Consider the following 27,964-nt stretch of genomic DNA (forward strand, 5'->3'; position numbering starts at 1 on the left):
CCTCCACAAGTGCACAAGTTTAGCAAAACCCAGAAAACACTAATTTAGAATAGATACATGTGATCCGTTTTTTTGTTAATAAAATTCATCAAAACTTGGTGGAAGTGTATGATGATGATGCACTGTCGCATCAACAGGTAACACGATGGATAAGCTCATTTAAGTGCGGTAAAACAAACGTCGAAGATGAGCCTAGGAGTGGTCGATCAAAAACACCAACTTCACCTGAAGTCGTGGAAATTGTACAAAAATTGGTAATGTCCGATCGACAAAAAAAGATTAGAGAAACAGCGGAGGAAGTAACGATTGATATTCATAGTGTTTGGGATATTCTATACCAACACCTTCGGCTCACAAAGGTTTGTTCCAGATGGGTTCCTCACAATTTGAACGTTTTTCAGAAGCAAACTCGGGCGCAAATGTGTCAGGAAAATTTGGATTTTATGGAAGGAAATAACTACTTCTACCAGCATGTAGTGACAGGGGATGAAACATGGCTCACTGGTATGACCCAGAATCTAAACAAGAGTCCATGCAGTGGAAGCATCAGGGGTCATGAACTCAAAAAACATCAGGGGTCATGAACCTACTAGAGTACCGACTTGGGCATCTTATCAAGTTATAACCATTCTAAAGATAGCAACAAAAAGATCCAAATTAATTCATTTGCTCCCGAGTTATTGGCAAAATAAAATTTGTCAGCTGTCAAATACATTCTTTCCCGTATGTACAAATGCTCTGAATAATACGTACCGATTGGTAATGGACATGATTAATCTGTTTGATATTTCAACCTCCCTTTAGTTTCTGTTCAATAGCTTTCGGCTAACAGAACTGCACTGAAGTGAAAGTAATGTAATGCCGCACATGCTTGCATTTCTTGTTTAGGTATCTTCGAAATAAAAGGTAGAAAGGGGGAAAAAATTGAGTGCAAAAGATGATTACATTGAGAAAAGGTACGAAAAAGGTGCTTGCATTGAAGAAAAGTCCAACTGAAGCACAATTAGTAGTGCTCTTTTAATGTTTCCTTTGCAAGACAAGCTAACAGAAAAATAAAAATAAAGAGAAACACTTAAAATTCTTAGCTGTGGTAAGTGGTAATGCATCATGTTATAGTTTGATTTGATTGATACCTGAAATTTGCTATTACTGTGTTTTCACTATGCTTTCATGGGGTATTCAAATCAATGTAAGTATCTTAAACAGAACTTTAAATTAGCATGTTTTCATTATGTACTTTCACAGTAACCATAATATTTTACACTTTTTTCTTTTTTGTTACTTTCCTTTAAAATGGTCTCAAAAACTTGAGATCGTCTTATATGCAGGCCAATACGGTATATGGTTATATTTAACCTTCATTGTTGCCGACTACTCTAGCAGCTCTTACAAGAGATTGCACTGCTATCGATTGACCTACTTTTCTTTTTTCCAAGACATCGATCTAAATCATTCAGGAGATTGATTGAAATGAGGTACAGAAGTCGGTAGCAATGGAAGAATTAATACTTAATATATATATATTGTGGATATATACGGTTTTGGAATATATTATTTTGGAAATAGAGCATCTCAGTGATTAAATGTTGTATCAAAGTATAATAAGGAAATGTTGTCATATAGTGTAAACACGTGTTTGTGTTTATTTGTTTACGTCAATAATTTGTAAATGCGTTGAATGTTATGTTTTGTTATGGCTAGACGCTAAGTCGTCAGTTTGTATGTTGTTGTGATTTGCAATGTTTTGGTTGAAGAATTGAAATGTCATCAAGATGTAATGCTGTAACAGTGACACACTTTGACTGTGGCATAACTGTCAGGTTTGCAGAAATTTGTTGGTCTGAGAATTTGATCACGATGTAATTCGGGTGAAACCAATGTTTTACCAATAGCTGAGATATACAAAAAGTCAACAACATGAATTCCAGAATGTCTGGAAACTGAGAATAAAAACCTATGGTCCGAAAGGATTTGGATCAGAAGTGGAGTATCAACAGAGAGAACCACTTGTACTCGTATCACAGTAATTAGTCAACTGTGAGTCCAGTCCAGGAGTAGATCTAGGAAGATCTAGCATTATCCAGTACAACCATTAACTTGGATTATGGTTGAACAATAGTCGGTGAACATAGACTATTCGCAGCACGAACTATTCATCGTGGTAGAACTTCAAATCCAGTCCAGGCAGTCATCTATTAGCAAGGTATGTGTATCTCAGCTATGTTCGAGTTATTCGTGACTAACTTCTTAGATGCTTACGATATGTGATCTGATGCGTTATACACAGTCTACGTTAACAACATTAATACATGATATTCATAGAATACAAATATTTAAATGAAAGTTAAATTTATGTGGTTTTCTTCTGTTCCCACTTCGAACCTACTCATTACAGATGGTGAGTAGTAGCGATCTTCAACCGTCACACATTGATTTATCCCCATGCAATTTAGGCACGACGGTTGGAGGTTGTTAATATATATATACAGGGTATTAATGAACTATACTGACAAACCGTAGGAGATAATTCCTCACATCAAAATAAGAGAAAAAGTTCACTTGGATCCATGGCAAAATGTGCATAGTTTCAGAGCTAGGGCTGTCCAAAATCGCGAAAAAGCTGAATTTCAACAAGCCCTATTTCGAATTCCATAAACTGTGGATAGTGGTAATTATCAGCGTAAAGGAAGCCACGCATACACAATCCAAAAGTGCATACCTCATCAATTTTCAATAGGTGTACAGGGTATTCCCTACAAGGTGTAATTCTTAGATATACCCTGATTTCCAGGAGGGTCCAAAGTAGGTAGGAGGTAAATCTTGACAAGAATGGACATCCAATGTTTGTCGGAAGTGTTAGGAAGCGTCAGCTCCTCATTCTTTTGTGTTCGGAATAATGTGTGATACGATGTATTTCGTCATGGTATATTTCACGTTTTCTTCACTTATAAGCGTGAAAGAAAACATCGCAGCATGCGTTTTTCCGAGTACGAGAGACCGCGCTGCTAACGCTTCTTAACACTTCCGACATTACGCTAAATGATTCCGTGTTTCCTGCTATCAAGGCTTATCGTTTGCCTACTTTGGACCAATCATAATATCAAAGCATATCTCAAAATTCATTTAATGGCATGTGTGGGAATTTCACCCTGCAGGGAATACTCTGTACACCAATTGAACATTAGATAAATACGCATTTTTGGATTGCGTATGCGTGGCTGTCTTTACGCTGATGCGGTTGCGCATGCGTGGCTTTCTTTACCACCATCCACACAGCCTCTTAAATTCGAAATAGGGCCTCTTGAAATTTGGCTTTTTCGCGATTTTGGACAGCCCTAGCTCTGAAACTATGCACTTTCCCCCACAGGTCCATATGAACTTTTTCTCTTATTTTGATGTAAGGAATCACCTCTTACAGTTTGTCGGTATAGTTCATTAACACCCTATATATATATATATAAAGTGATCATTTCTAAACAAGAAGATCGTCGAAAACAGACTGCTCTGAAGTTTTTACTAAGTAATGTAGGTATGATTTCAAAAGTCGTGAGATAATAGGAATTCCAGACATACGTGATTTGGGAGCATTTTATTTATATGCGAATTCTGCTGATGTGACTATTATATTAGTCATGGCGTCAGATGTTTATAGTACTATTTCAAAAACCGAAGGACATCATGCGAAGCTATGTGGCAACAAAAACACTTAAAATGATAAAAATATAACTTATAGTCTATTAGGAATAAAACTCACTACCATAAAACACATCACTTCAGTAAATATATTTCGCTTAGCATTTTGTTTGCTACATTAATGAAGTTGTCGTGTAAATTTAAGTCTGTGTTTATACATAGTAAACATGATGCGTACAGAATGAATCCTGCGCATGAGCTCCTTTGTTCGATTCCAACTGCCGCCAGATATGCTTTGTGCTTAACAAAGCCTGTGCGTGAGTTTATTCGGAGTTCTGTTTCCTCTTGCTTTCGTCATTGCACCGTTATCGTCACCGATTCCTTAACTTCGGTGCATAATTGTGGAATGTTAAATTAGAAATAAATAAAACAAATAATGAATTCATTTCTAAAGTTTATGTTAGATCTGAGTTGCATTACGTAATTATCAAAGTTATTGCCTCTAAGATTATATGGTGGACTTGTAAACGACGTAGCATTCTATTGCAGTTAGTCATGTTAATTATTTCATTTTCCTTATTGGCCAACATTGGATCTCAGAACTATGGGAACTATCATTTCCCATCTTTTTTCTTTCGTAGATATGGGAACCCTTTATCACTTTCATGTCTTTCTCACCGTATGTGCTAAGATCTCTAGTTATACCTATACAGTGATTTCAAAAGGTTTCTCCCAGGGGGGAAAGGAACTTTCAATGCACTGGGAATGAAAAATAAAATAGTACTGGGAATCCACATTGAACCCGATAAAAAAAAAAAAAAAAATGCTCAGGGGGAAATTTTCCCCTCGGATCGCCATCTGAAATCATCAGTGGTGTTGAACGTTTAAAAGTCACAGTGGTGTAACTTTTTCAGAAAGAAAGATTTCGATGCAGAAACCAGATTTAAATAAGTCAGTCTCTTAACAGAAGACGAAAGTTACAGTGGTGTAAAGCACTTTTTCTAAAAAGAAGACTTTGACACGGAAATCAAATCTAGATAAGTCAATGTGTTAAAAGAGAACGTAAGTTACAGTGGTATGTCATTTTCCAAAAATACCCTATTAGACACAAAAAACAGATTTAGATGAGTCAATTATGTTAACAGTAGACGTTAGTTACAGTGGTGTAAGGCACTTTTCTAAAAGAAAGAGTTCGACATAGAAACCAGATCTAGATAAATCAGTCTGTTAACAAAGGACGCAAGTTATAGTGGTGTAAAGTCATTTTCCAAGACAAAAAAAAAAAAAAAAAAAAATCTAGATAAGTCAATCTGTTAACAGAAAACGGAAATCAGTGCTTCTTTCAATTACTAAAGGATGGCAGTGGAAGCACTAGTGTTCAACGAAACAGCTCTTTAGTTCCAGAACTTATTATGATACCTTTTGCGTTAATTTCTGGAAAACAATGAGAATGTGACTTACACCACTATAACTTTAACTCGTCTACATCTATGATAAAATTTGTATTACAGACGGAAACAAGTAAACTACTAGAGTGTTCTCAGTGTGAGTTGGGGTTCATTTTATTAGAAAAAGCATAGTAATATCGCTTCTTGGAATTGTACTGCTTAGCGTTTATACAAAGTGCAAAATAACTTTTGTTAGGAACTTAAACACTATTAAAACATTGTTTTATGCGTATATAAATGTACTTAGCTTGGGCTATTGAATAATGAAAAATGCAAAGTTTAATATCTAAAACTTTTTATTATAATTTACATTTTGAATTGATTGATCTGAGAAGTAAATGCAAACATGATATCAACACTAGACTCAAATGTAAATGTCATATTAAAACTATTTTTCTCTCAGTACATAATTTATTATAATTTTTAATATGAAGTAATTTTATTGAATTGACTCACAAATACCAATTATTCGAACTAGAATATATATAACAGAAAAATGGACTTGATTTTCACCACATATTCCATTAACAGGGTATTTTATTATGCTTCACATTATCTCGTGTACTTTTAAGTTTAAACAGCGAGAAACAAAAACTAATGTTATAAATAAATAGCGATTAGTAACGTAGCTAAACATCTTCATAAATAACAATAAATAAAACGAATTTTGATACTAACAATACAACATTTTTGTGTTTATATGTAACTCTTTAGTTTGGTTTTAAAAAAAGTTAAAAACAAGTCTTGATTATAATTCCAACAAGAATATAATTTAACATCATTTGAAATTTTACATTTGATTGTGAACAGACTTGTAGTTTATTAGTTAACCCTTACTCAAAATTTCATTCACATTGACTATTTTGCCTCTAAACGATAAGCGTGTGCATACTTTTGTGATTGTGATTCTGGAAGAACAAATTTATTTCTACTTTCAGAATTTTACAATGGAGAAGTTAATCTCTATCTCATAGTTTACGAAAGTACTTAAGTAACAGAATATATGTACTTAAAAAACACCCGTGCATCTTCTTTATCTAGCTCTCGAAAGCTTTTGTATTTACATTCTTATATTAAAATACATAACTTACAAGTGAACTATATTTTTTAAAAAAATATATTTAGTAGACAACGTGATAATTACAGTATACAGCGCTTGCTTTGAATTGGTGCACTTTCTGTAATGATATATTTTTTAAAAAATATATTGGATAAAGGAATTTAATCAGAAGTAATTACATATAAATATTAATATTTTACAGATTGGGATGCAAAACTTATATATATAGTTGCTTAAGCATCTGAACAAATGTAATTATTCGCAAAAGATCGTTCTCATCTCTCATTAGTTTTATTAATTATATATTAGTAACAATAGTGGTACTGATAGTAAATATCTACAAAGAAAAACTGAAAAATAGTAAAAACATAAGGAAGAAGGAAAGAATATATAAAAGGATAATAAAAGAATACAATGGAATTGAGTTATGACTATAATACGTACATTTAACAGAAGTTGTAGTAATAATAGATATGAAAAACATTCAGTGAAGTTATAATCGTTCTCAAATGTATTACTGTAGTAACCAGTAGCCCCAATTGGTCATGAAAAATGATGTTCTTATAGCTTTATGCTGATACAGTGAAGTATAAGAGAGTGTTGTGAGAGAGTAACTTAAGATTTCAAATGTTGTATCCCTCTTATAATGTTATACATTATAAATAACTTCCATGACGATCGTTAAAATTCATTTTAAATTAAATACTCTTAAGATTAATTCACGTCGTATGCATAGTTTTTAAATATATTACTCATTTTCTGTAACGATACACTGGGTATGCCTGCAGTACCTTCAGCTAGTTTTACAGATAATTATTCTACAAAAATGTTAACTATTAGGATCATACAATATGTGATAATATTGAATGAGCACTTAACAATACGGCCGTAGAAAGTGAGTAACGCGTTTAATAAATTAACGACTTAAAATTAATAACTGTACATATTTTCGATAGCCATTTTGTGCCTAGTAATTTTCACAGTTGAAATAGTGATAATGGAATTACTGAATTACATCTTGTGGCTAACAAAAAATAATAATAATACTAATAATAAATCCCCATGGAATTAGTATATGAAGAGATAGGGTACTTGTTTCTTCCTTAGCTTTGGAAATATCGACGTTCAGGTGATATAAACAGCATGTATGGAAAACTTAAACAATACATGATCATTCCTCTATTAATTTTGTAGCATCTCCATATATATAATCCTCAGGAAAAAAATCTGCAGCTATCGGAGACATAGGATCATATCTTTCATCCATTGTGTATAAAGCAGCTGACTCATACATCCTAAGGAATGACTGAGGTGAGAATGCTTTCTCCTCTAAAGTGTCTTGGATCTGACCTTTAAAAACAAAATTATAATGACAAGTTTTATGGTATGCTCCGCACATACATTAACATTTAAAGTACACAATGGAAAATAATTACGAAATTTAATTTTCACACAATTGTAGGATAAATAAAACTATCTGTGAAGAGTATCTAATTTTCTCTGCCTGGCAATTGTTCCTAAATATTGTTCCATTATAGCAAGAAATATAAGCACAAGTCTAGTACTCACACACACACACACACACAAAAAAAAATCTAGGAAGCGCTTTGGAAAACACTATTTCATCTTCAGACTAGATACAATACGAGGAGGATTGTGAAACATGGGAAAGAGAGATGTAGATAGGTAAAAAATGGTTAAAAGGACTTAAAAAATGCGAAGAAAAAATATGAACTAATATTAATGGCCACTAACTTATCACTGTTCACTGTTTTTTATTACCTTGCAGACGGCGGAAATAAGTAGTAAAAAGGTTGCTTCAAAGCACATTTATGTCTCCTTTATCTAAATTGAGTTTAGGTTTCTTTTTATGAATGTAATAGGCTTTTTTGATTAATTCGTTCAGTTGTTTTTGCTTTCTCTATCAAAGTTGAATTAGCATTGCTATGGTTATTGTATTTAAGATGTGTTGCCAATCCGGATAACTGCTGTAAACTACGAGATTTCGATGTGCGAATGTGCTCAGCTATTCTGGTACAAATATTCCTTCTTGTCTGACATCACGTTGACATTTAACCCGATAAACGTCGCTACATTGTTGAGGATCAATAAAAAATGCTTTAAAATTTGTTATGTATTTTTCCATAGATTTAGGAGGAATTTCTGAAACCTTGATGATGTGTTTTTGCAGTATCATTATAATTTTTTGTCGAAATATGGTACCAGAGGGACACCAATCCATTTGTCAATCTCGGCATCTGCTGTTGGTTGATGGTGGGCTTATACCACTTCAGTAATAAAGATTTTTGAAAAATCCGTTTTCTTGTCCAATTTTAATTAAATATTGAATTTCCTGATTGAGGTCACCCGGGAGGTCTGAAAGTAAAAGGGCTCTCCTGAAGAAGATTTTCCAACATTTAATTTCTGAAGCCATGAGTGTGATGATTTTAAATTAATGTACTTGGTGCCAGCAGAAGGTTTGCGATATACCGAAGTAACAAACTTATTGCCTTGTCTTTTGTTGGTATGTCGTTGGTATGTTACTTTGATATATCGGTAACAGAATAGCTGATCACATCCGCACATCTAAATCTCGTAGTTTACAACCGTTGTCTTGATTGGTAGCGCATCTTAAAAGATAATAACCATAACATTGCTAATTCGTGTTTAGTAGAGAATGCAGAAACAACAACCGAGTGAAAAATTAAAGAAACCTATTACGTTCATAAAGAGAAACCTACACTCAATTTAGATAAAGGAGACATAAATGTGATTTGGAGCAATCTTTTTACTACTTATTTCTTTCGTCTGGAAGGTAAAAAACAGTGAACAATGATAAGTGAGTGGCTATTAATATTAGTTCATTTCCGACAAGAAGATTTTTGCTTGGCATTTTTCAAATCCTTTTAACCATTTTTTACCTACCTACATTTCTCCCCCATGTTGTGTGGACTTTGTGGTGGACAAACAGCGTGCTCGTGGGTTTTCTCGGGGTTCTCCTGTTTCCCCCCACTTTCTTCATTCCACCATTTCATTCATTTCTCTTCATCACCGTCTCCTTTAGCCTAACCGGCATAACCGTGGGACGTAAAACTTAAAGATTTCATTTCATTTTTTTTTCTCCCCCATGTTTTAAAACCCTTCTCGAACTGTGTCTAGGCTGAAGATGGAGTATAATCTTCTGAAAGCCTTCCTTTAATTAATAGATTATTAAATTCAAGTAAATAATGGTTATTTCAACACGAAGTTTATATTATATTGTTTTGTAATAAATTTCAAAATAGCAAACATCTTGGAAAGACTATTATGAATATAATATACGCGGAAATAGTTAATATGCAACTTGTTGGAACAAGATCACGCCAATATTTCGGCAAATCCCATTAACCTTCATTAGGTGTAGAAAAACAGGAAAAAAAAAGAATAAAAACTTAATAAATGGCACTCTGATTTCTGGTGTTTAAAATACTTTTTAAAAGTACTTTTCGTTGTTTTTAAATAAACTTAGTCATTACCATTTATATAACCTAATATGATATTGATCGAAATTGTGAAGTTTCCCTATTTGAAGGTGTGTCTAAGTTTCTTATATATTTTATATTAAATTCCAGCATAGTTATAAACAAACGATAATAAATCAACGTTTCATGTAAAAGTTCTATTACGAAAAAATAAAATGATAGATCTGTTGATTATAGAACATACGTATTAATAAATTAATTGTTCCAACATGATGTCTGAACGCCTGACAGATCTTTTTCAATCCTTTCAATTTTTCTTCGTATCCGATGAAGCATTCAGCGGAAGCACTTATATATATATATATATATAGTGAATCAAAAGTCTGGACACGGTGGAATAAATCGAGAAGTTAACTTCGGATCGAAAAACCAAAAAACACGTGTTTAGTAATATTAAAAAAACTATCTGATGAAACCAAACTTGACCCTCTAGACCCACCCCCTGGGGGTTGGAGTGGGGTCAATTTTGAAATTTCTAATGGAAACCCCAATTTTTGATTGCAGATTTGGATTCTACGGCCCAAACTATGTAAAGTTTCATCAACACTTTTCCGTCGATGCATAACAAGGCGCAGTAATCGGGGAAAATAAATGGCCCCTAAATACTCCCATTTCGTTCATGAGCTTGGTAGTATTTCCGACCTCTGTTCTCGTTCAGTGTCACTGGTTCACTTTTCTGTTCCTTCTCGTCACTGGATAGAAGCACACTACACACAGACAGAAGACACAGAGGAAGGCACACCTTCTTCATTCGGGCTTCGGGCAGTATCAGTGTTTCAAACCAGAAAATTCAAAAGCGGCGAGTAGAGGACAAAAAATAAAACAATTAAAAGTAAAAGGAAAATTGAAGAAAAGTATAGCTGTTGAAGTATCTGCTTATTGCACTATGGTGTTTTTTGACTTCTGTGTCTAAGATGAAAATGTATTGATATAATGATTTTCTAATCGCTAAAACATGACATTCATTAGGGTCGATTGTACCATTCTCTGATAAATTATCGGAATGATCCAACCTTGTCGCGGTAGTAGATCTCATCTTACACAAAATAACACATGACCTCTGCGACCAGTGTTATCTTATCTGACGATTAAAAGATATCAGGATAGTGTAGAATTGGCCCTATAACGTGCAAATGTTCGAATGGTGTGAAATTATCAAAAATAGCCTGTAACTGTCAAGCTAATTTATGTTTGAAATAACGGGTGAACCAAAAGTTTGGCCACGGTAGAGTAACTGGAGAAATACACTTCTGATCAAAAAAGCGCAAAAAACGTATTTAATATGTTTCAAGAAGCTGTCCGATGATATCAAACGCAACACTCCGCCCCCACCTTCTGTAAAGAAGTGGGGGGCATTGATTTTTCAAATGGGAACTCCAATGTTTTATTGAAGATTCGGAGATTGCATCCCAAATAATGTAAGGTATAAAGGTATAATCAAAACTTTTTCATCGATGAGTGATATCGTGCTGTAATCGGCGAAATTAGATGCTCCCCTCTTCGTTTATGAGCTTGATATTAGCTCCGACCGTCTGTACAAGGTGCAGTATTTTGAGAAATACGCGTCGGATCAACAAAGTTATTCAATGGTACCAAACACGATACCGTACCCTACCGCTAGGTGGGGTTAGCTGAAATATTTGAAATGGAAGCTTTTATTTCTTATTGCAGAGTCGGATTCTGCGCACAAACCTGTATAAGATTTAGTCGAAACATCGTTGTCGCTGTGTGACGTGGCGCTGTAATGGCGAAATCAGGAGAACTTCCTATATGAACTTGAATTAGCTTCAATGCTGTAGACGTGATGAAAGAAGTATACATGTGATGAAAGAAGTATACATGGGCTTAAGCCCCCCCCCCCCCCCCCCCGAAATCTTACTTAGTATAGTAAAGTAAATGAAATATCTTGCAGAATTTTCACATTTCCAGGCAAAGGCTCCCCGAAAGTTAGCAAAGCCCCTCCCGAAACAAAGTCGTAAATACGCCACTGATAATGTGTCATCAATAAATTGATCACATCGGACCCTAGACAGGATTAGATTCTGTCGTTCCAATATAATTTCAAAACTAAAGGAGTTACCACTAAAGAGCATTGTGTGAACAGAGTGCACATTTCAATACATATGTATGGTACCACCTTAATTTCGTGGCATGGATGGGGCCACGGTGGCTCAGTGGTAGAGCGTTCACCTCTGGTGCTTGGGGTCCTGGGTTCAAAACCTGCTCCCGCCAAATGAACTTTGTGGTGGACAAACACCGTGTGCGTGGGTTTTGTCGGGGATCTTCCGTTTCATCCCACTTTCTTAATTCCACCATTTCATTCATCTCTCTCATAATCACCGTCTCCTTTAGCCTAACCGGCAAAATCGTGGGACCTAAAACTCAAAAATGTCATTTCATTTTCGTGACATGGAGTCCTCTTAAGTACGTTGATCGAACTTTCGTTCGGGATAGAAATGACGAAGGTTATAGGCGTAACCTGTAATTTGGGCATTGTAGTGGAGCATTTGTACAAGAAGTGATACCTGTGTGTGAGTGTGTTATTCGTTTCATTATTTTTTTCTCTTCTCACATGCAACGTATGGATGTGTGAATTATAACACGTTTAGTGGCACGTGACATGGGATTGCAACATTGGGATGGCATTGCTCGTTCGTTCATTCACATGTTAAAGCGACGTTCACCTGAGCGATTCGTTTATAAGTGGCAGATCGTTAACGGTGACGGATCTGTTGGTAACGATTCTCGGTCTAACAGCAAAATGTCTTTCTTTTTGACCCCCAAACAGTTAATTTACTTTCGCCGATTATGGCGCCATATTATGCATCGACGAAAAAGTGTTGATGAAACCTTACATAGTTTGGGCCGTAGAATCCAAATCTGCAATCAAAAATTGGGGTTTCCATTTGAAATTTCAAAGTTGACCCCACCCCAGCCCCCAGGGGGTGGGTCTAGAGAATCGAGTTTGGTTTCATCAGATAGTTTTTTTAATATTACTAAACACGTGTTTTTTGGTTTTTCGATTCGAAGTTAAGTTCTCGATTTATTCCACCGTGTCCAGACTTTTGATTCACTCTGTATATATGTGTGTGTGTGTATTCGGTATAGACATTGTATAGTCTGAGCCAAATTTTCCAAATAGACATTGTATCTGTACAAAAAAAAAAAAAAGTTTATTGGACTTGTTTTGTAAAATAAGTAACATTGTTCATATACAAAAATACATGATTCTGTTCACATTGAGATAGATATATTGAGGAGAATTGCTGTGCAGTGAACAGGTAACTAATGTCACACTGTGCTGATGCATCATTTCAACATTTAGTGGTGTTTGTATCTTTACTCCATTAGCAGTTGTATGTGCGCTATTGAATCTTTTCGTATATGGGTAAAATTGGGTGCGAATCTGTTGTATTCGATCGTGCTGTTTTCACTTGCATGAACCAGCAAAACAGTGCGAATAACGTGCTAGTACTACAAAATAGGGAAGAAAAATAGTAAATTAAGTGTCAAATCAAATGCTTATTTTGAAAGAGAAGAGCTATGAGGAAAATAGCTCAGTAGTTACAGAAATAAGTCGATGCAGTGCATCACACTCTCGAAAGAAAGTAACAAATTGGGGTAAATATTTTGCTTTGAAACGAACTGATTATTCAGAAGTAACAACTTCTCGTAAGTACAAATTCATTAAGACTTTATAAGCGTACGAAACAGACGTTTAACCGCTTCGGAAGTAGCAACAGAACTACGAAAAAACCGTTCCCAATCGATATCAGATAGGACTGCGTTTCAAAGTCTGCATATTTTTGGCTTGAGGTGCACTTGCAGTAAAAAAAATCAGTCTTTTGAGCAGGACACATTGGAAAATGGTACTCTTGGGCAGAAACATAAAGACTGCGCCGATCAACAATGGAAGAGAGTATTCTGGACCAATGAATCAAAATTTCAACTTTACAGTTCTTAGTGCCAGATGTTTGTGTGTCGCAAACCCGAAAAGCGCTTTCATCCCGACTACGTAATGCCTAAAGTAAAACACGGAAAAGGCAATGTTACTGAATGAGGATGTTTTACAGGCGATCCCTTTGGTGATTTAGTTCAAACCAATGAAGTGATAGATAAAAATAAATCACAACATTTAAGTGAGGCATTTAATTTCATTGGGAACGAGGAGTTTGAGGCGTATTCTTGTACTTCAACAGAATATGATTTCAAATATTCTTCCAAGTTATACAGTAATTATCTTCCAAGCATTTACATCATCACAAAAATAGAATAGCCGCCATAGTCTCTGGATTTATTACCTATCGAGCTTTTGTGCGATAAGCTTAACATGACAGTCCATGAACACATGCCAATGAATACTGGAGATCTCGGAAGACTCTTCAAAGTTGTTGGAGCAACGTTGTTTTGCAAAGATTTGATAAATTAGTGAAACAAATGCTTGGAATTTGTAAAGTTCTTATCAAGGCTAAGGTTCCTCACTTCGGCGAAAGCAAACTTTCTCAATAAGTTTTTCTCAGTTGAAAGAGAGCAGTATATTTTCATTTCCTTGTATGAACAATGAGTTTATTTGACAAAACAAGTGAGTTTCATTTTATAGTGTGGAACTACAGCAGATTTCCAAACTACTGGAATCCAATACTCAAACTTGGAGTAATACTTCTCCAACTACTGATTGCAATAGATTAATAAGATTAAAGATAGAAGCTGTTCCTCGGACGCTTAATCCATATCAGAAAGCAATTACTCGCTATGCCTTACTGTTTTGCTTCTATGGCGATAAATTTTGAAGGCGGAAATCATTAATTTGAAGCACTACCGGATTCAAGATAGGGTTAAGGAAGGAGATACAACCTAGTCTTTTGAAGCTGAATCGATTGCAAAAAACTGCATTTCGATATCTCCTACCGTTTTTGCTCTACAGAAGCCAGTGTTGAAACCAAAAGTAGTACTAAATTATTTCAACCACTTCTGGTTTTAATAGTGTTGCAAATTGTGATGGTACATATTCTCGAGACCCTGAATTGATTCAGAAGACCGCTTATCGCTATCTATTACCATTTTAGTTCTATGACAATAAACGATGAAACCTGAAATGATTAATTTTAACTACTTCCGAGTTAAGGGAGGAAACCAAAGCAACTCTTGGGACTCTAAATCAATTGCAGAAAACAGTATCTCGATATCTCTTACTGTAAAATAATAAAATTCCTAAAAAGCAGGAAATAATAATAAAAAGAACAGAAAATAGTTCATTACTATTATCTATTAATTTTTTTTAAAGCTGCACCAAGCCAAACAATTAATGCTTAATATAAAATTACTTTGGACGGTATTTTTATGAGGCATTTTGGCTTGTCACAGAATTCATTTTTTTAACATAATAGTAATGAAGTATTTTTTGGGTTTTAGCGTTTTATTATTTTCTGCTTTTTAACTCTTTTGTTGAAGTTGGTTATTAAAAAAAAAAGTTTTTTTTTTCCTCAAAGAAATCTATACTCAATTTGGTCATCGTGTCCGAAGTTGTTGACATGAGAACGCACTACGAATATATCTTCTACGTCAGACTTACTTACTTTAATATTAAAAACAATTGAAAAGAATAAGAACTGAAAATTTTACCTTCTCTGAGAGGGGAAAATTTAAAATCCTGACTTGCTCCAACATCTGGTTGAGATGGTGGGTCAAATAATTCTGTTGGCTTCTTGATAGTGGCGGTAATTAGGTCTGGCCAGTCAGGTTGTGTGTTTCTGTCATGTAGTGGACTGTTTTTCGTGGAATCATTTTCTTTGCTACTTATTAAATAATCTGGATTGTCCTTCGCGAAATTTTCTTTGTCGTTCACTAAATAATCTGGACTGTTTTTTGTAGAATAACTTTCTTTGACACCCACTAAATAATCCTTTCTACTTATCTTACTGTTCCCGGCATTCATTAGGGGTAATTTATTAGGATATTTTTTATATTTGGGATTATGATTTTCAGAGTTCCTCGTTAATGTTTGCAGTGAAGTATTCTGCTTCAGTTCTAAATTTTTGCTCAGTGCCTTTGGAGGTTTTCTAGACCATGGAAATATGTATTCAGCTTTGTTCCTTGTAGTCATGGAACTCTTTAAAGCATCAAAATTCTCTAATTTTTTAACAATAGGTTCATCCCAACTAACAGAGTCTATTTTTGGCTGTTGTGTTAAAATTCTTAGGCAAGTAGTTGTTGGTATCACTTCTATTTTCTCAGCAAGTGGTGCATTCCATTCAATAGCACCATATACATATGGATTTAGAGGTCTACTACTGTCTTTTTTGAGCATTTCTACAACAGAATTCTGTTTATTATGTATTGATTCATCTTCAGTATCGGGGTTTGTTAATTCCAAATCTGATTTATACGAAGCATTTCTATGTAAGGATAATTTTTCATGTACTTCGTTGTTAAAGTTTGACTTTCCAAACCACCCTAAGTTCGGAAATTTATTATTCTTATCATCACTATCAAGCTTCCGATTCTGTGGATTGTAAAACGTATTTAAAGTGGTTTGTCGCTTTGCCACAACATTGGTTGTATATTTCAGAGAGTCTGAGTTAATACACAAAACGTCATCATTAACTCTTGATTCTACAGAAGGTAAAGCAGAAGGTAATTTCATAATTTCTGGATACTTGCTATCACTATTGTGTATGCTTTGGTACGGAAAATTAGGTTTACTAGTATTAATTGCAATACTTATGTCATGGTTATTTTGTTCTTGAAAAGTTTCTTTGGATTTATATGAGCATACACTTTGCTTTTGAGTTTCATCATCAGTCTGCGTGCAAGTAACGCACGGTTTTTCTTTCAACTGTGATCCCTCAACGGTAAATTCTTCGCAACACAGAATTTCTTTAATCTTCTCTTCAAACGTAGATTCGACCTGAGCATTGGTGGATAATTGACTGGAAATATTTGCGTCATTCACAGCATCTTTTTCAAGTGGCGTAAGGAATTCTTGCAGTTGTTCTTCGTCTCTATGAAAAAAACAGAATAAACTGTGTAAAATATGGTTTCTTCAATTTAGCAAATCATGCATTTAGTAATATGGGAAGAATATGGTAATATGTATGTGAATAAAATGAAATTATTTCTGTTGTTTGCTTCAGTTCTTTTCTTTATTTTCAAACAAGTACCCAAGAAAACAAACCTGACGGTAATATTATATTTAAATATGTTGCCAAATATGGATTGTTGTCTTTTATTGATAAAACAGAAAGAAGATGTAAATATTCACCAATACTATCACAGTGTCATTTGACCTTCAAATGTTGAAAGACAAAGCAGATATACCCACTTTTATCTCCTGTTCAACGTCTATATAGAAAAGGCTATGAAAGAATTCTTTGATGAAAATGAGAAAGGCGTAAAAGTAAGTGGCTAGGTTTTCAGCACAATAAGGTTTGCTGATGACACAGTACTGATAGCGGAGAACGAAAAGGATTTGCAGGAAGCACTTTCAAACTTGAACGACCAACTGGAAAAAACATGCAAAATGAAGATAAATAAGAAGAAAACCAAAGTGATAAAGTGCACAAGAACAGGACAGGAAGGAGCAAACGTATGGATAGATGGAAAGAAAACAGAAGACGTTAAGATGTTCCCCTATTTAGGAAATCTAGTATCCTTAAACGGAAGAAGTGAAAAAGACGTAAGTTCAAGAATAGCGCAGGCTAAACAAGCATTCAATAGGAAAAGAGGACTACCAGGGCTCATAGCGAGTCACTTTTTTAACTAAAAGTTACTTTTTTCCAAGTTGGTCACTAAAAGTTACATTTTTTTAAAATTTGTCACTAAAGGTTACTTGGGGTGGGGGGTTAAAGTCATTTTTTTCGTGTGATTTATGTTTTGCATTGGTAGTTTTCTAAGAAAAATATGATAAAAATAAATGGGAAAAGGCAGAAACTTGTCTCTTATTACTCTTCTGAAAACTTCAGTACTTGCTGCCACATGTGAATCAAGTCAGCTTTATTCTTACTTCAGCATTTATTCTTTCTAAACCACAGTGGATGGTTAGTGGGTGCTTAAGCTCTCAAGATGGGTTTGAGAGCCCTTGTAAGCATTTTGTATGCAACTGCATTTTTAGTTAACATTTGTAATTTATTTTAAAAGTTCATAAAAGGGTTCAATCCACATTATTTGCTTTAATCATATTATGTTAAAGGAGAATGACCTTACAGTTTACTTTTCATTGTATGCGGAATGTTGGTAGAAGCTATACCAATGTTTACCAATCATGTGGTACCAAGCCAGAATTTGTATCAAATCAACTATACAAGGTAAAATTTTATTACCAGTTAATGGTAATCTAGAAAATATATAAAAATTTGGCTTTACCCCATCCAGATCAATGTTGAAATACAAAACCGTGGAAAGTAGGTAATTAATAATAACCCTCTAAACACAAGTAATGCAATTTTTTTATTAGCTGACAAACCTAAGTAAAATAATTTGTAAAATAATTTTTAATCTTAACTTATTAAAACATTGCGTATTTCAGTTATGATCCAGCCGGCCCTATTTTGGTTTTTAAAAAATGTAAAACTCAATTTATGCTCAAGTTTGACATCAAGTTTTAAAGTTACTTTTTGATGAGATTTTGGTCACTTTTCAACTATTTAGAAGAGACCAGACCACCATGAGCCCTGGACTACTAACATCAAGAAATGTGTCATTGGACGTTCGAAAACGAGTTATTTAAGACCTTGGTATGGAGCATGGCGCTTTACGGATCAGAGACGTGGACATTGAGAAAAGCTGAAATATCCAAGCTGGAAGCATTTGAAATGTAGTGTTGGCGCAGAATGCTACGCGTATCATGGACCGAAAGGAAAAGGAATGAAGACGTGCTAAAAGAAGCTAAACAAGGACGACAGATCATGAAGATAATAGAAAAAAGAAGAAACAGCGTTCTTGGCCATCTTATTCGGCACCGATTTGATCACCGTTCTGATAGAGGGAAAGGCAGAAAGAAAACCAAGAAGAGGAATACCAAGGATAGAATATCTAGATACAGTTACAAAGAAGAGATATTATCAAAGTATAAAAGCAAGAGAAAAGTTTTAAAATTTCCATGTTGCCTACCAACCTATGGTTGAGGTGAAGACAGCGAAGATATTGTGTTTAAAGTATCTATGTTGTGTCTGCAGAAAATATTCCTGGAGACATGAAACTTTTACAAATGAGACACATCGGAACATAATTGGGAGGTATCTTACTTTTAGTCGCGTTAAGAAATATCCCATTTAGATCTTAACATTAAATGAGGGATGTATAAATGAAGCACAATATAGTGAATCGATTATGAAGTTGAACCTGCAATGTTCACTTTTATACACTTCACTTGTTTCATTTTAATCAGCTTATTCTTAAGGATTTAAATTTCTGTCTCTTCAGATAATAAAATCACTGGTTGACCCATTTGTGTCTCCCTTGTTTCCTCTAGAAGTCAAATAGTTTTTCAGAACTTTTTTTTTGTTTTTTTTTTTTTTTTTTTTTTTTTTTTTTCAACGTTAGTATCGTACTGAGTTAAATTAGGAAACAAGGCCAGAATCTTAGGTGGAACAATTTTCGATACAAGGAAATCAATTTCCCTTTTATTTGTAAAATTGCCTAAACATTTTATAAAAGTAACTACAGTAGCAAGAAATCACAAAAGGTTGAGTTACGTATATATGTCCAACTTTCAACTCCCAATTATGCCCCCAAAGTGAACAGGTTTTGGAAAGGATGTACCGTGATACTTTCCATGTCAGTTTTGTTTTAAAATTTAAAAATAGTGCAAAGAAAATAGATACACCATAGGATCGACTACTACTAAGAGCATAATTATACGGTATAAAAATCCTAGAGCTTCCAGCTGTTAGTTCATCCACCAAGGAATGTCGAATTTGATCATGTAGTGTAGTGACTCCACGTGTATCTTAGAAGTTATGTCGATGGCCTTCCAGGAAAAATATTCTACGTAATTTGTCACAGACATACGTGTTTCAGAGAGCTGTGAACAGCATCCTGTGCGACAAATTAAATCTTCGGAAAATATGTTGTACCGGGGACATTATGAGACTCATTGTTGAGACAGAGAGAGAGAGAGAGAGAGAGAGAGAGACCAATCGCAAACACTTCTACAAGCGCCACCTATCTGGTGACCAAGTGGACGTTTGCCGCTACCTGGATGAAGCTTGGATTTATCTATCCGATTGTTGCAAAATTCGCGCTCATAACTTGCACTTCGTGCGATCAAAAATTCCGCGCAGAATTAATCCACATTTACATTTAACATTGGTAAGACTTTATTCATATGTATATCAATTCAATTCAACCAAGGATTTAAATGCTGAAGTGAGTTTTTATTTATCTATTTATTTATTTATTTAAAATGGGATAACAGAATGAATAAAGAAAAAGATGTGTTTATTAGACTCCCAGGTAATAGAGGTAGGTATATATAATAAAGGTAGATGAACTGTGATTCTCATGTATCAAGAATTCCACATAGATTACATGACCCATAACACATAACCCATGATATTAAATCAGCTTATTGCCCTCCACCAAAATTCATAAACTACAGAAGCAACTTCACTGATCTTACCGTATACTCGGGTATGTTTGATGTGATTTGTTGAGAGGGTGAAATATACAGATAGTGAAGCGTAATGTTTATTATACAATAAAGGAATATTGAATTGATGCAGCACGCTGAACTTCTGTCTGTGGTCCATCTAGAATTTTAGGGTCCCAAACCAGATACTTAACACGGTATATGTTTTAGAAAGATAGGATTAATATAAGGAAAAGAATTTTGAAAGTATATTTTATTAAAATTAATAAACCAATATTGGATTTAAACAATGATGATTTGGGTACTTTATCACAACACAATTTTCCTTTGTAAAATTTTCTCCAAGAATAATACCTTCCTATTTGCTACATTATCTCTTTGCAGTTTTTTCTTTAATTATCTTCCACAATTAACTCATATACTTCTATGAAAGATTTTTTATTATTTTTTCCTGACAATTACCTATTACATGTCTTAATGCTTCAATATTTTAAATTTTATTTTCTCTTCGTGCTGTATTGTCAAAATTAGCAATGAAACTTGGCATTGTTACTTGGAATGCACCTACCTTTACTTTGATACCTCCAAGTTAATTTAAACATGTTATATGAGTGAACAAAGAATATTACAAGACAGGATACAGTAGATAATGATATACTGGTAACTCTGTACTTACAATAAAATAAACTTTAAGATTAGATTGAAGTGTGAATTTTCTTGTCTAAAACTGAAATTCAAGGGTGTTCTTTCCTTTTTTATTTTCGAGTGATGATAGAAGAAAAGAAAGTCCAATAATCGTGGAAATAGAATCGAATTTGAGATTTCAACGGATTTACACGTTTCATAGCCTCTACATACCGTAAAAGTGAGTTTTGAACATCTGTCCATATGCTCGTCTCATGTAACATGTTTCCTCACCTATAGAACCATAAGGTTCAACGTATTCGCACCAAATTTTAAACTTAAGTTTTAATAAGGTTCTATAGGTTTAAAAAAAAATCTTCCTACTTCCAAAAATAAGCGTTGTTTATTGAAGGGTGAAAATAAAAACATGCGATTTTCTCGAAAATAGCTTTAAATTTTGTTTATATCAACATTTCATTAACAGCCCTATACTATAAGTAGCTTTTCTAAAAAAAAAAAAAAAAAAAAAAAAAAAAAAAAATCTACGAGGGCTGGTTTGCTCTTAAGGCTGATTCTTTTCGGTCGATGTTCTTGGAAACGACTCAAGCGATGTTGCTCATATTTCATAAATAAATATTTCAATAATAACCTAACAATACGGCATACCTAATTTGTCTGAAAAAAGTCTACAAAGAGTAGTTTACGAGGTGAGTATTTTCGAACGGTTTTCTCAGAAATGACTAAAGTAATTTTGTTCATATTTCATAAATATATATTGCATAAATAGCACTTCAATACAATGTAAGTAATTTCTTATAAGAAAGTCTACAAAGGGTAGTTTACTCTTGAAGGTGAGTTCCATTCAGGACGATTTTCTCAAAAACGACTCAGGAGGCGATTTTGTTCATTTTTTATAAATAAATCTTCCATTAATAACTGTAATGTTGGGCGAATTACTTTTTACGAAAATACCAACAAAGATTAGCTTACCCTTTGGGGTGAGGTTCTTTTCAGGCGATTTTCTTATGTAATTTTGTTCATATTAAATAAATAAATATTTCATTAATAATTCTATAATGTTGCGTAGATCACTTCCATGCAAATATCCACAAATGATTGTTTACTCTTGGGGGTATTTTTTGTTTTTGTTTTACATTTCTTTCAAATATAACTCACGTGATCTTATTGATATTTTATAAGCAAATATTTTATTAATAATCCTAATATATAGCATAAATAGTTTCTTATGAAAAAAATCCACAAGGGGTAAGTTACTTTCCGGGAGAAGTTTTCCGAAAACCCTTATAATTTTATTCGTATTTCACAAGAAAATATTTCATTAGAAAACTGTGGCAAGAGGCATAACATGATTCAATTTAAGAATTGGTGCGAGAAAGTTTAGTTCGGTAGCCCATACTTTTTATTATTATTATTTTCAGATACTAAAAGTGTTTTGTAAGTTAGAATTGTGAGTTTATTTTGTATTTTAAATAAATAGTAACATTCAGTATTGTACACAATAATGAAAGAATATAAATAAATAGTAAGTATAAACAGAGATAAACTTACATCAATTCAAAATTCACCATTTCAAACTTAGCAGTATCTTTAATGGTGCTTCGCGAAGAAGATCCACCACGACTGCGTTGAATAAAACCTGTTAACAAAAATATAGATTTGTTACCGATGTACATATATTACTTCATGAAATTCAAAATATAAGGCATTACTCGCTGGAATTCTGTCATATGCATAAAAGTAATCAAGATTGACTCTATCTATGTGCTTAGAAATTGTTACGATAAATTTTCAATGCAGAAAATATGGCAGTTAGTAATCGTAAGCTCAATAGGGTGACTTAAGATGAAATAAATAAATAAATAAATAAATAAATAGAGATATATATATTTATTATATAAACATTTGTAGTAGATATTTTTTTAAGAATTGTTAAATTTCGTCACAACCAGAACTAAGAAGTTTGTATTTCATGAACATTGCAAAAAATGTTGATTAATGTAAATACTAAGGGTTGTAACCGTCTGAGCAGTGGTAGCCGAATCGACGTTGCTAAAAGGTAATAAATATTACCGATATATAATTAAGTGGCAGCAAAACAAAATTGATGTAAATTCTAAATGGGCTTCCAGCAACATAGACTATTAGCACCGATGCCAGGGTAATTTGCGTTCGGGACCTATGCTATCAATAAAGCAGATAAACAAAATATACCATGAGTAGTTCGGAAATGGGATATTATATGGAGAATCAAACTAAATTCTCCCCGCGCACGTACATAAGAAACACCAAGTATCAATACTGACGCAAAAGAAACCAAAACATTACTGTTCGTGGTACATTTGTTGAGTATTTTCTATGTTGAAAAACAAATAAAGAAACACAAGCAATTTCATGATACTAATACGATATATGTGCCGAATATATATATAACACTACAATATTATACCCTTTGGTATGTTATTAGCTTTCCGTTTTCACTTCGAACACAGCACCATTGATCACTTGGGGGAAAATGGAGGGTAATATCTTCTTGGAAATATTTATCCAAGAGATATTATGATTCCATAAAGAAATTGTGGGAACAGCTCCTGTTATCAACGTCACTTATTCCATGTAACTATTATCGAACAATATTATCCGTTGTGTGGAATAATTTATATGTAACTTTAACTAGCATGTCGCACTAGATAAATATCTGCAGAAACTAGTAATACTTTTACTTCAGGATAGTGTTACTTTTTAGAATATGGAATCAATAACTAATGCTTATGAAACTGTTCTGCTATTTGACGTTACTATAATATAACAGACTTTCTACAACGAAGCGAGAGTAATAATAACCTGTTACCATTCGCTCCACTAAAGAACTGGAAAATATTTTCAGCGTTTGTTGTGGTTGGATGATCAGAAAGGGAATTTCCCGGGTTGTTGTTAAGGATTGCCGTAAGACTTGTAAACTATTACTAAAAAACAGAAAAATGTCTCCATGTATCGATATAGAATAATTACACTAATAAACTGCACAATCCTGGGAACATTACTTTCTTGAGCGACTTGAAACAAAAAATTATCAGGTCTGAAATAAGAGTTTCCAACCAATTATATATCAAAATTGAGTAAAGCGAATGTAGTTCTATTTACTTGTATATGGAAGAAAACAGTCCATAAAAATGTATTTGGAAATTTAGAAAATTGGTTGTAGAACTAGCAATTCTCAGGCATGCACTTCGCGATATGAAAGCGTTGTTGCATTCTTATCACTTCAGCTGGCGTCTTGATATCTGGAACATACCTGAAACGATTCTAAACGAAATATATTGCAGTTTATCGTTTTTTATGGCTTTCTTAAGTTTTTGCCTTTACACAACGATGAGAAATCATGTTCGAAAGTAAATGTTAACTGAATTATCTTGTACACTCACTGACAAAGGTATTTGTAACCAAAATTTGGTTATAGGGCATTTAGAGTAAAGTGTCGAGTGTAACCTAATGTTCTGTGACATTACAGCTTATAAACAGTAATTAGATTTTTCCCTTACATCATGTGTTGTCAAATTAGAAATGCATTATAATACTCGTATATAGCGTAGAGTTAGGTTTGAGGCAGAATAAATTCATTTTTAATTGCTATTACCCTTAATACATATCTATAATTATTGAAACTACTTACCTTCAAGAGTAGTTTGTATGTTTTGGCATAATCGAGGCGTTGATGGTACCATGTTTACTATGGGCATTTCCTTAATTTTTGTTGCCCCAACAACATTGTCAAAACTATCTATACTCATATCGTTTTCATCTTCCTTGTCACAAATATCAATTTCATTATTATTACTGACATTAAGGAAGCTTTCATTCTTAGTATTTCTTTTACAGGATTCATGAACAAATTCCTCAGTGAAACAAGTATCATTATTGATATAAACTTCATTCAAATTAATTATTTCGCTGTCGTTGTTTTCGACATCAAGAACAGATTCTCTTACGTTTTCCTGGACAGTTGAAAATGCTTTGTGTTCATTTTCTTCGTTAATACATTCTTCAGTTTGCAATCTTTTTCCTAAAGGAGCAGCTATTCTTAAATTTGGTGCCAAACATCTAGAAATGTTTTCGCTTCTTTCTTTCTCAGAATTCGTAAGCTCCTCATCAGGCTCTGATATCATAGGTTCATGAACTCTCATTCTTCTGGCTAGAAAACTTATATCATCATTGGCTTTGTTGTCTGGTTTTTGTACTGTATTTGTTGCATTTTTATCTAACAATTTTTTGATATCAGAAGAAAATTCACTGGGATCGCTAGTAACAGCTGGTTTAAGAGGTGTGGAAACATCCTTTTTTGTCTTCCAAGATACAAGTTTGCTCAGGTTAGGCGTATAATTGAACTTTTCAAAATTAATGGAAGATGTTAGAGGGACAGAGGGTTCGTCCTAAAATATAGAAGTAAGGAAATAATTAATAACGATAATAAATACCAAAGAGAACCAGAGATATTTGTTTAGTGTTTACATAAAATAGATATATATAATAGGCTATTATTGGTATGTTGTCATTGATAAGACAACGAACAACGGAGTTTTTCATATTGACAAGATTAGAAAAAAGTCAAGTTCTAGTGCAATATAAGACACGAAAAGTTGCAGTAACCAAAATACGTCTTTATAGTGACCTATTGCATACATAAAAAAAAATTAATACAATCCGATTGAGTGGCCAATTATATAGTTAAATTAAATTTAATACAACTCGTTGAATATATATTGCACATATAATATAAAATTGTACTCAAGGAGTGAAACTGATATTTAAAATAACTTGGGTTTGAAACACGAAAATTTATCTATCAAAACTTACAGGGAAAGTAGAAGTAGCGGTATCAGTGTTTAAACAATTAGCAATGGGAAAATTAAGAAACTTCTAAATCATGACTAGTATGTGTAACAGGCTACTAGCGTACAATAGACAAGAGCTAGAGAGGGGAAGGGAGATCAAGTTTCTGTCTGTTTCCTATATGAACATTGGGCACCCATGGTTCCTATGCTTAAGCATCATGGCGTATAGTTTGCAAAATTTCCCTACTTATTACAACAAACCAGTGCTTTAAAGTGTCAGTGTCAATTTATAATGTATTCTACTTAAGATTTAGAAGCCAGTTGAATTAACGAACAAGTCTTAAACTATGTATAAAAGAATTTTTCAGCTATAATAATATTGATGAAGAGACTTCGGAGATTTTGTTTACAATTGCGTTATTTTTAAATTCCTCTAATGTCTGGATGTTACAGAAAGGAAGTAGCATCTCACCAAGGAGTAGAGTTTTTAGCTAAGCTAGCATTTTTGTTTTTAAAAATGAAATACTTTCAAAATTTCCTAAAATATTTACTTCTACTTTATCCAAAAAGTTCAAGAATCATCTTACAAATATTAAGATATAATCATTACTTTCTAACTACTTTGTAAAAATAATCAAGTAAAACTACCAGCCAAAATATTTAGGTCATATCCCTGTGCATATCATCAGGAAGAAAGAAATAACATTAAAAATACACAGGTAAAAATTACATTAAAGTATATTAATTAGAAACACAAAAGAATAGCTAACAAGACTAAGCTTAAAATGACTACGGCTCAACATATCTTGATCGCAACAGTTAAAGTATTAAATACATATTACTGTAATTTTATTTCTTTTCTGTAAAAGACGACCAAATTTTCATTTCCAAACTATCACGAACCTGTGAACCAGCTAATCATCGAAGAATTTGGTCAGAGTCAGCGTATGCCATTTAATATGTAGATTGCCAGCGTTGTTATTAAGTTGTGACTGTTTATACATATATATATATATATATATATATATATATATATATATATATATATATATATATATATATATATATATAAAACTCCTACTTATGGGAACTTTTGAATAGTCTATTATTTTAAGATTCAAGTTCACACGGTGAGTTGCTTTTAAACATCGAAAGTTAGTAAAGTACATGTGTTGATATTCTAGTATTATGTTTTGTATACGCTGCTGAAGTCGTCTGCTATGAATTTTACTGGGCGCAGCCATATTGGTTACAAACAAGCTGTTGCTAAGGTGGTTGCTAAGCATAGGCAGTTTCAATGGCGCCGTATGTAGCACCTGGGAGTCTTGTGAAATAAACTTAAAATTATGAAAAAATGCAATTTTTTTCACGAATAACAATGAATATATTTACTCTATGGGTATAGGAAGCCTATATTTATCATAATATGAAAGAAAATTACTCTACATTTTAATTACTGCGATCGCCAATAACTTGCTGATGTGAGTGACAATCCCAAGCATGTACATGAGGGCCCCATAATAATTACTTTAGATTGAGATTAATTAAAATTATAGAAAATTGTTATGCTATACGCTTTTGTCATATTGTTTGTTTATCTTCAGTGAAAACGTTTAGTATGAAAGGAACTTTATTTTTTTTAATTAATCATCAGATATTCGGATCAGTAAAGGAGTAATTACAGCGCTAGAATAACCAATGTATTTTAAAACATAAAATTACGAATACTTTATGTCAGAAACTTAGAATCTCTCTGTGGAAATAATTTCCTAATTTATTCATCATTCTTTCGTTAGCGAGTGTCCATTTCCTGCTTTGCACTGGTAAAGTTGGAAGACGCCACCAGAAATAATTATTTAAAAGGTATAATCCTCGAACTATCCAATCTAATGTCCTATTATTAACTGAATTATTTTTTTTGTCTGCCACGAACTACATACAAATTTGTAACATGACAGATATACATGTATTAAAACTCACAAGGAAAACACGTACCAACTTACGCTGGTGGTCACTTTAGGTAACACTACATCTATGATGATTCATGGCAGATGAAGCTCGAGCGCATGTAAGGATGCATCTGTAGGGAGCAGGCGGATCAGTGAAGTTTGGTATGCGTGGAAAGAAAGACAGGTACGAAAAACGTACACCAGCCTTGGATAGTAATCACTACAAGTGGATTTGCATTTCAATTTCTTAGTAACCATGATACTTGTTTAACGCTGTTTCTGTGTTCTCCT

The 27,964-nt window shown here is 33.5% G+C and overlaps 1 protein-coding gene across 1 annotated transcript in view; it reads right to left on the reverse strand.

Moving 5' to 3' along the window:
• Positions 1-5,399: 5,399 nt before the first annotated feature.
• Positions 5,400-27,964, reverse strand: part of LOC145694674 (uncharacterized) — a 260,526-nt gene continuing 237,961 nt past the window's right edge. Inside the window, exons 10-13 of the mRNA XM_081771169.1 lie at positions 24,566-25,322; positions 22,444-22,531; positions 15,285-16,663; positions 5,400-7,491 (exon numbers count right to left, since the gene is read on the reverse strand). Coding sequence (XP_081627295.1) covers positions 7,313-7,491; positions 15,285-16,663; positions 22,444-22,531; positions 24,566-25,322 — 2,403 coding nt within the window. The 3' untranslated portion in view covers positions 5,400-7,312. The remainder of the gene's footprint in view (positions 7,492-15,284; positions 16,664-22,443; positions 22,532-24,565; positions 25,323-27,964) is intronic.

This window comes from Thermobia domestica, chromosome 9 (assembly GCF_964235325.1).
Source record: "Thermobia domestica chromosome 9, izTheDome1.hap1.1, whole genome shotgun sequence".
Lineage (NCBI taxonomy): Eukaryota > Metazoa > Arthropoda > Insecta > Zygentoma > Lepismatidae > Thermobia > Thermobia domestica.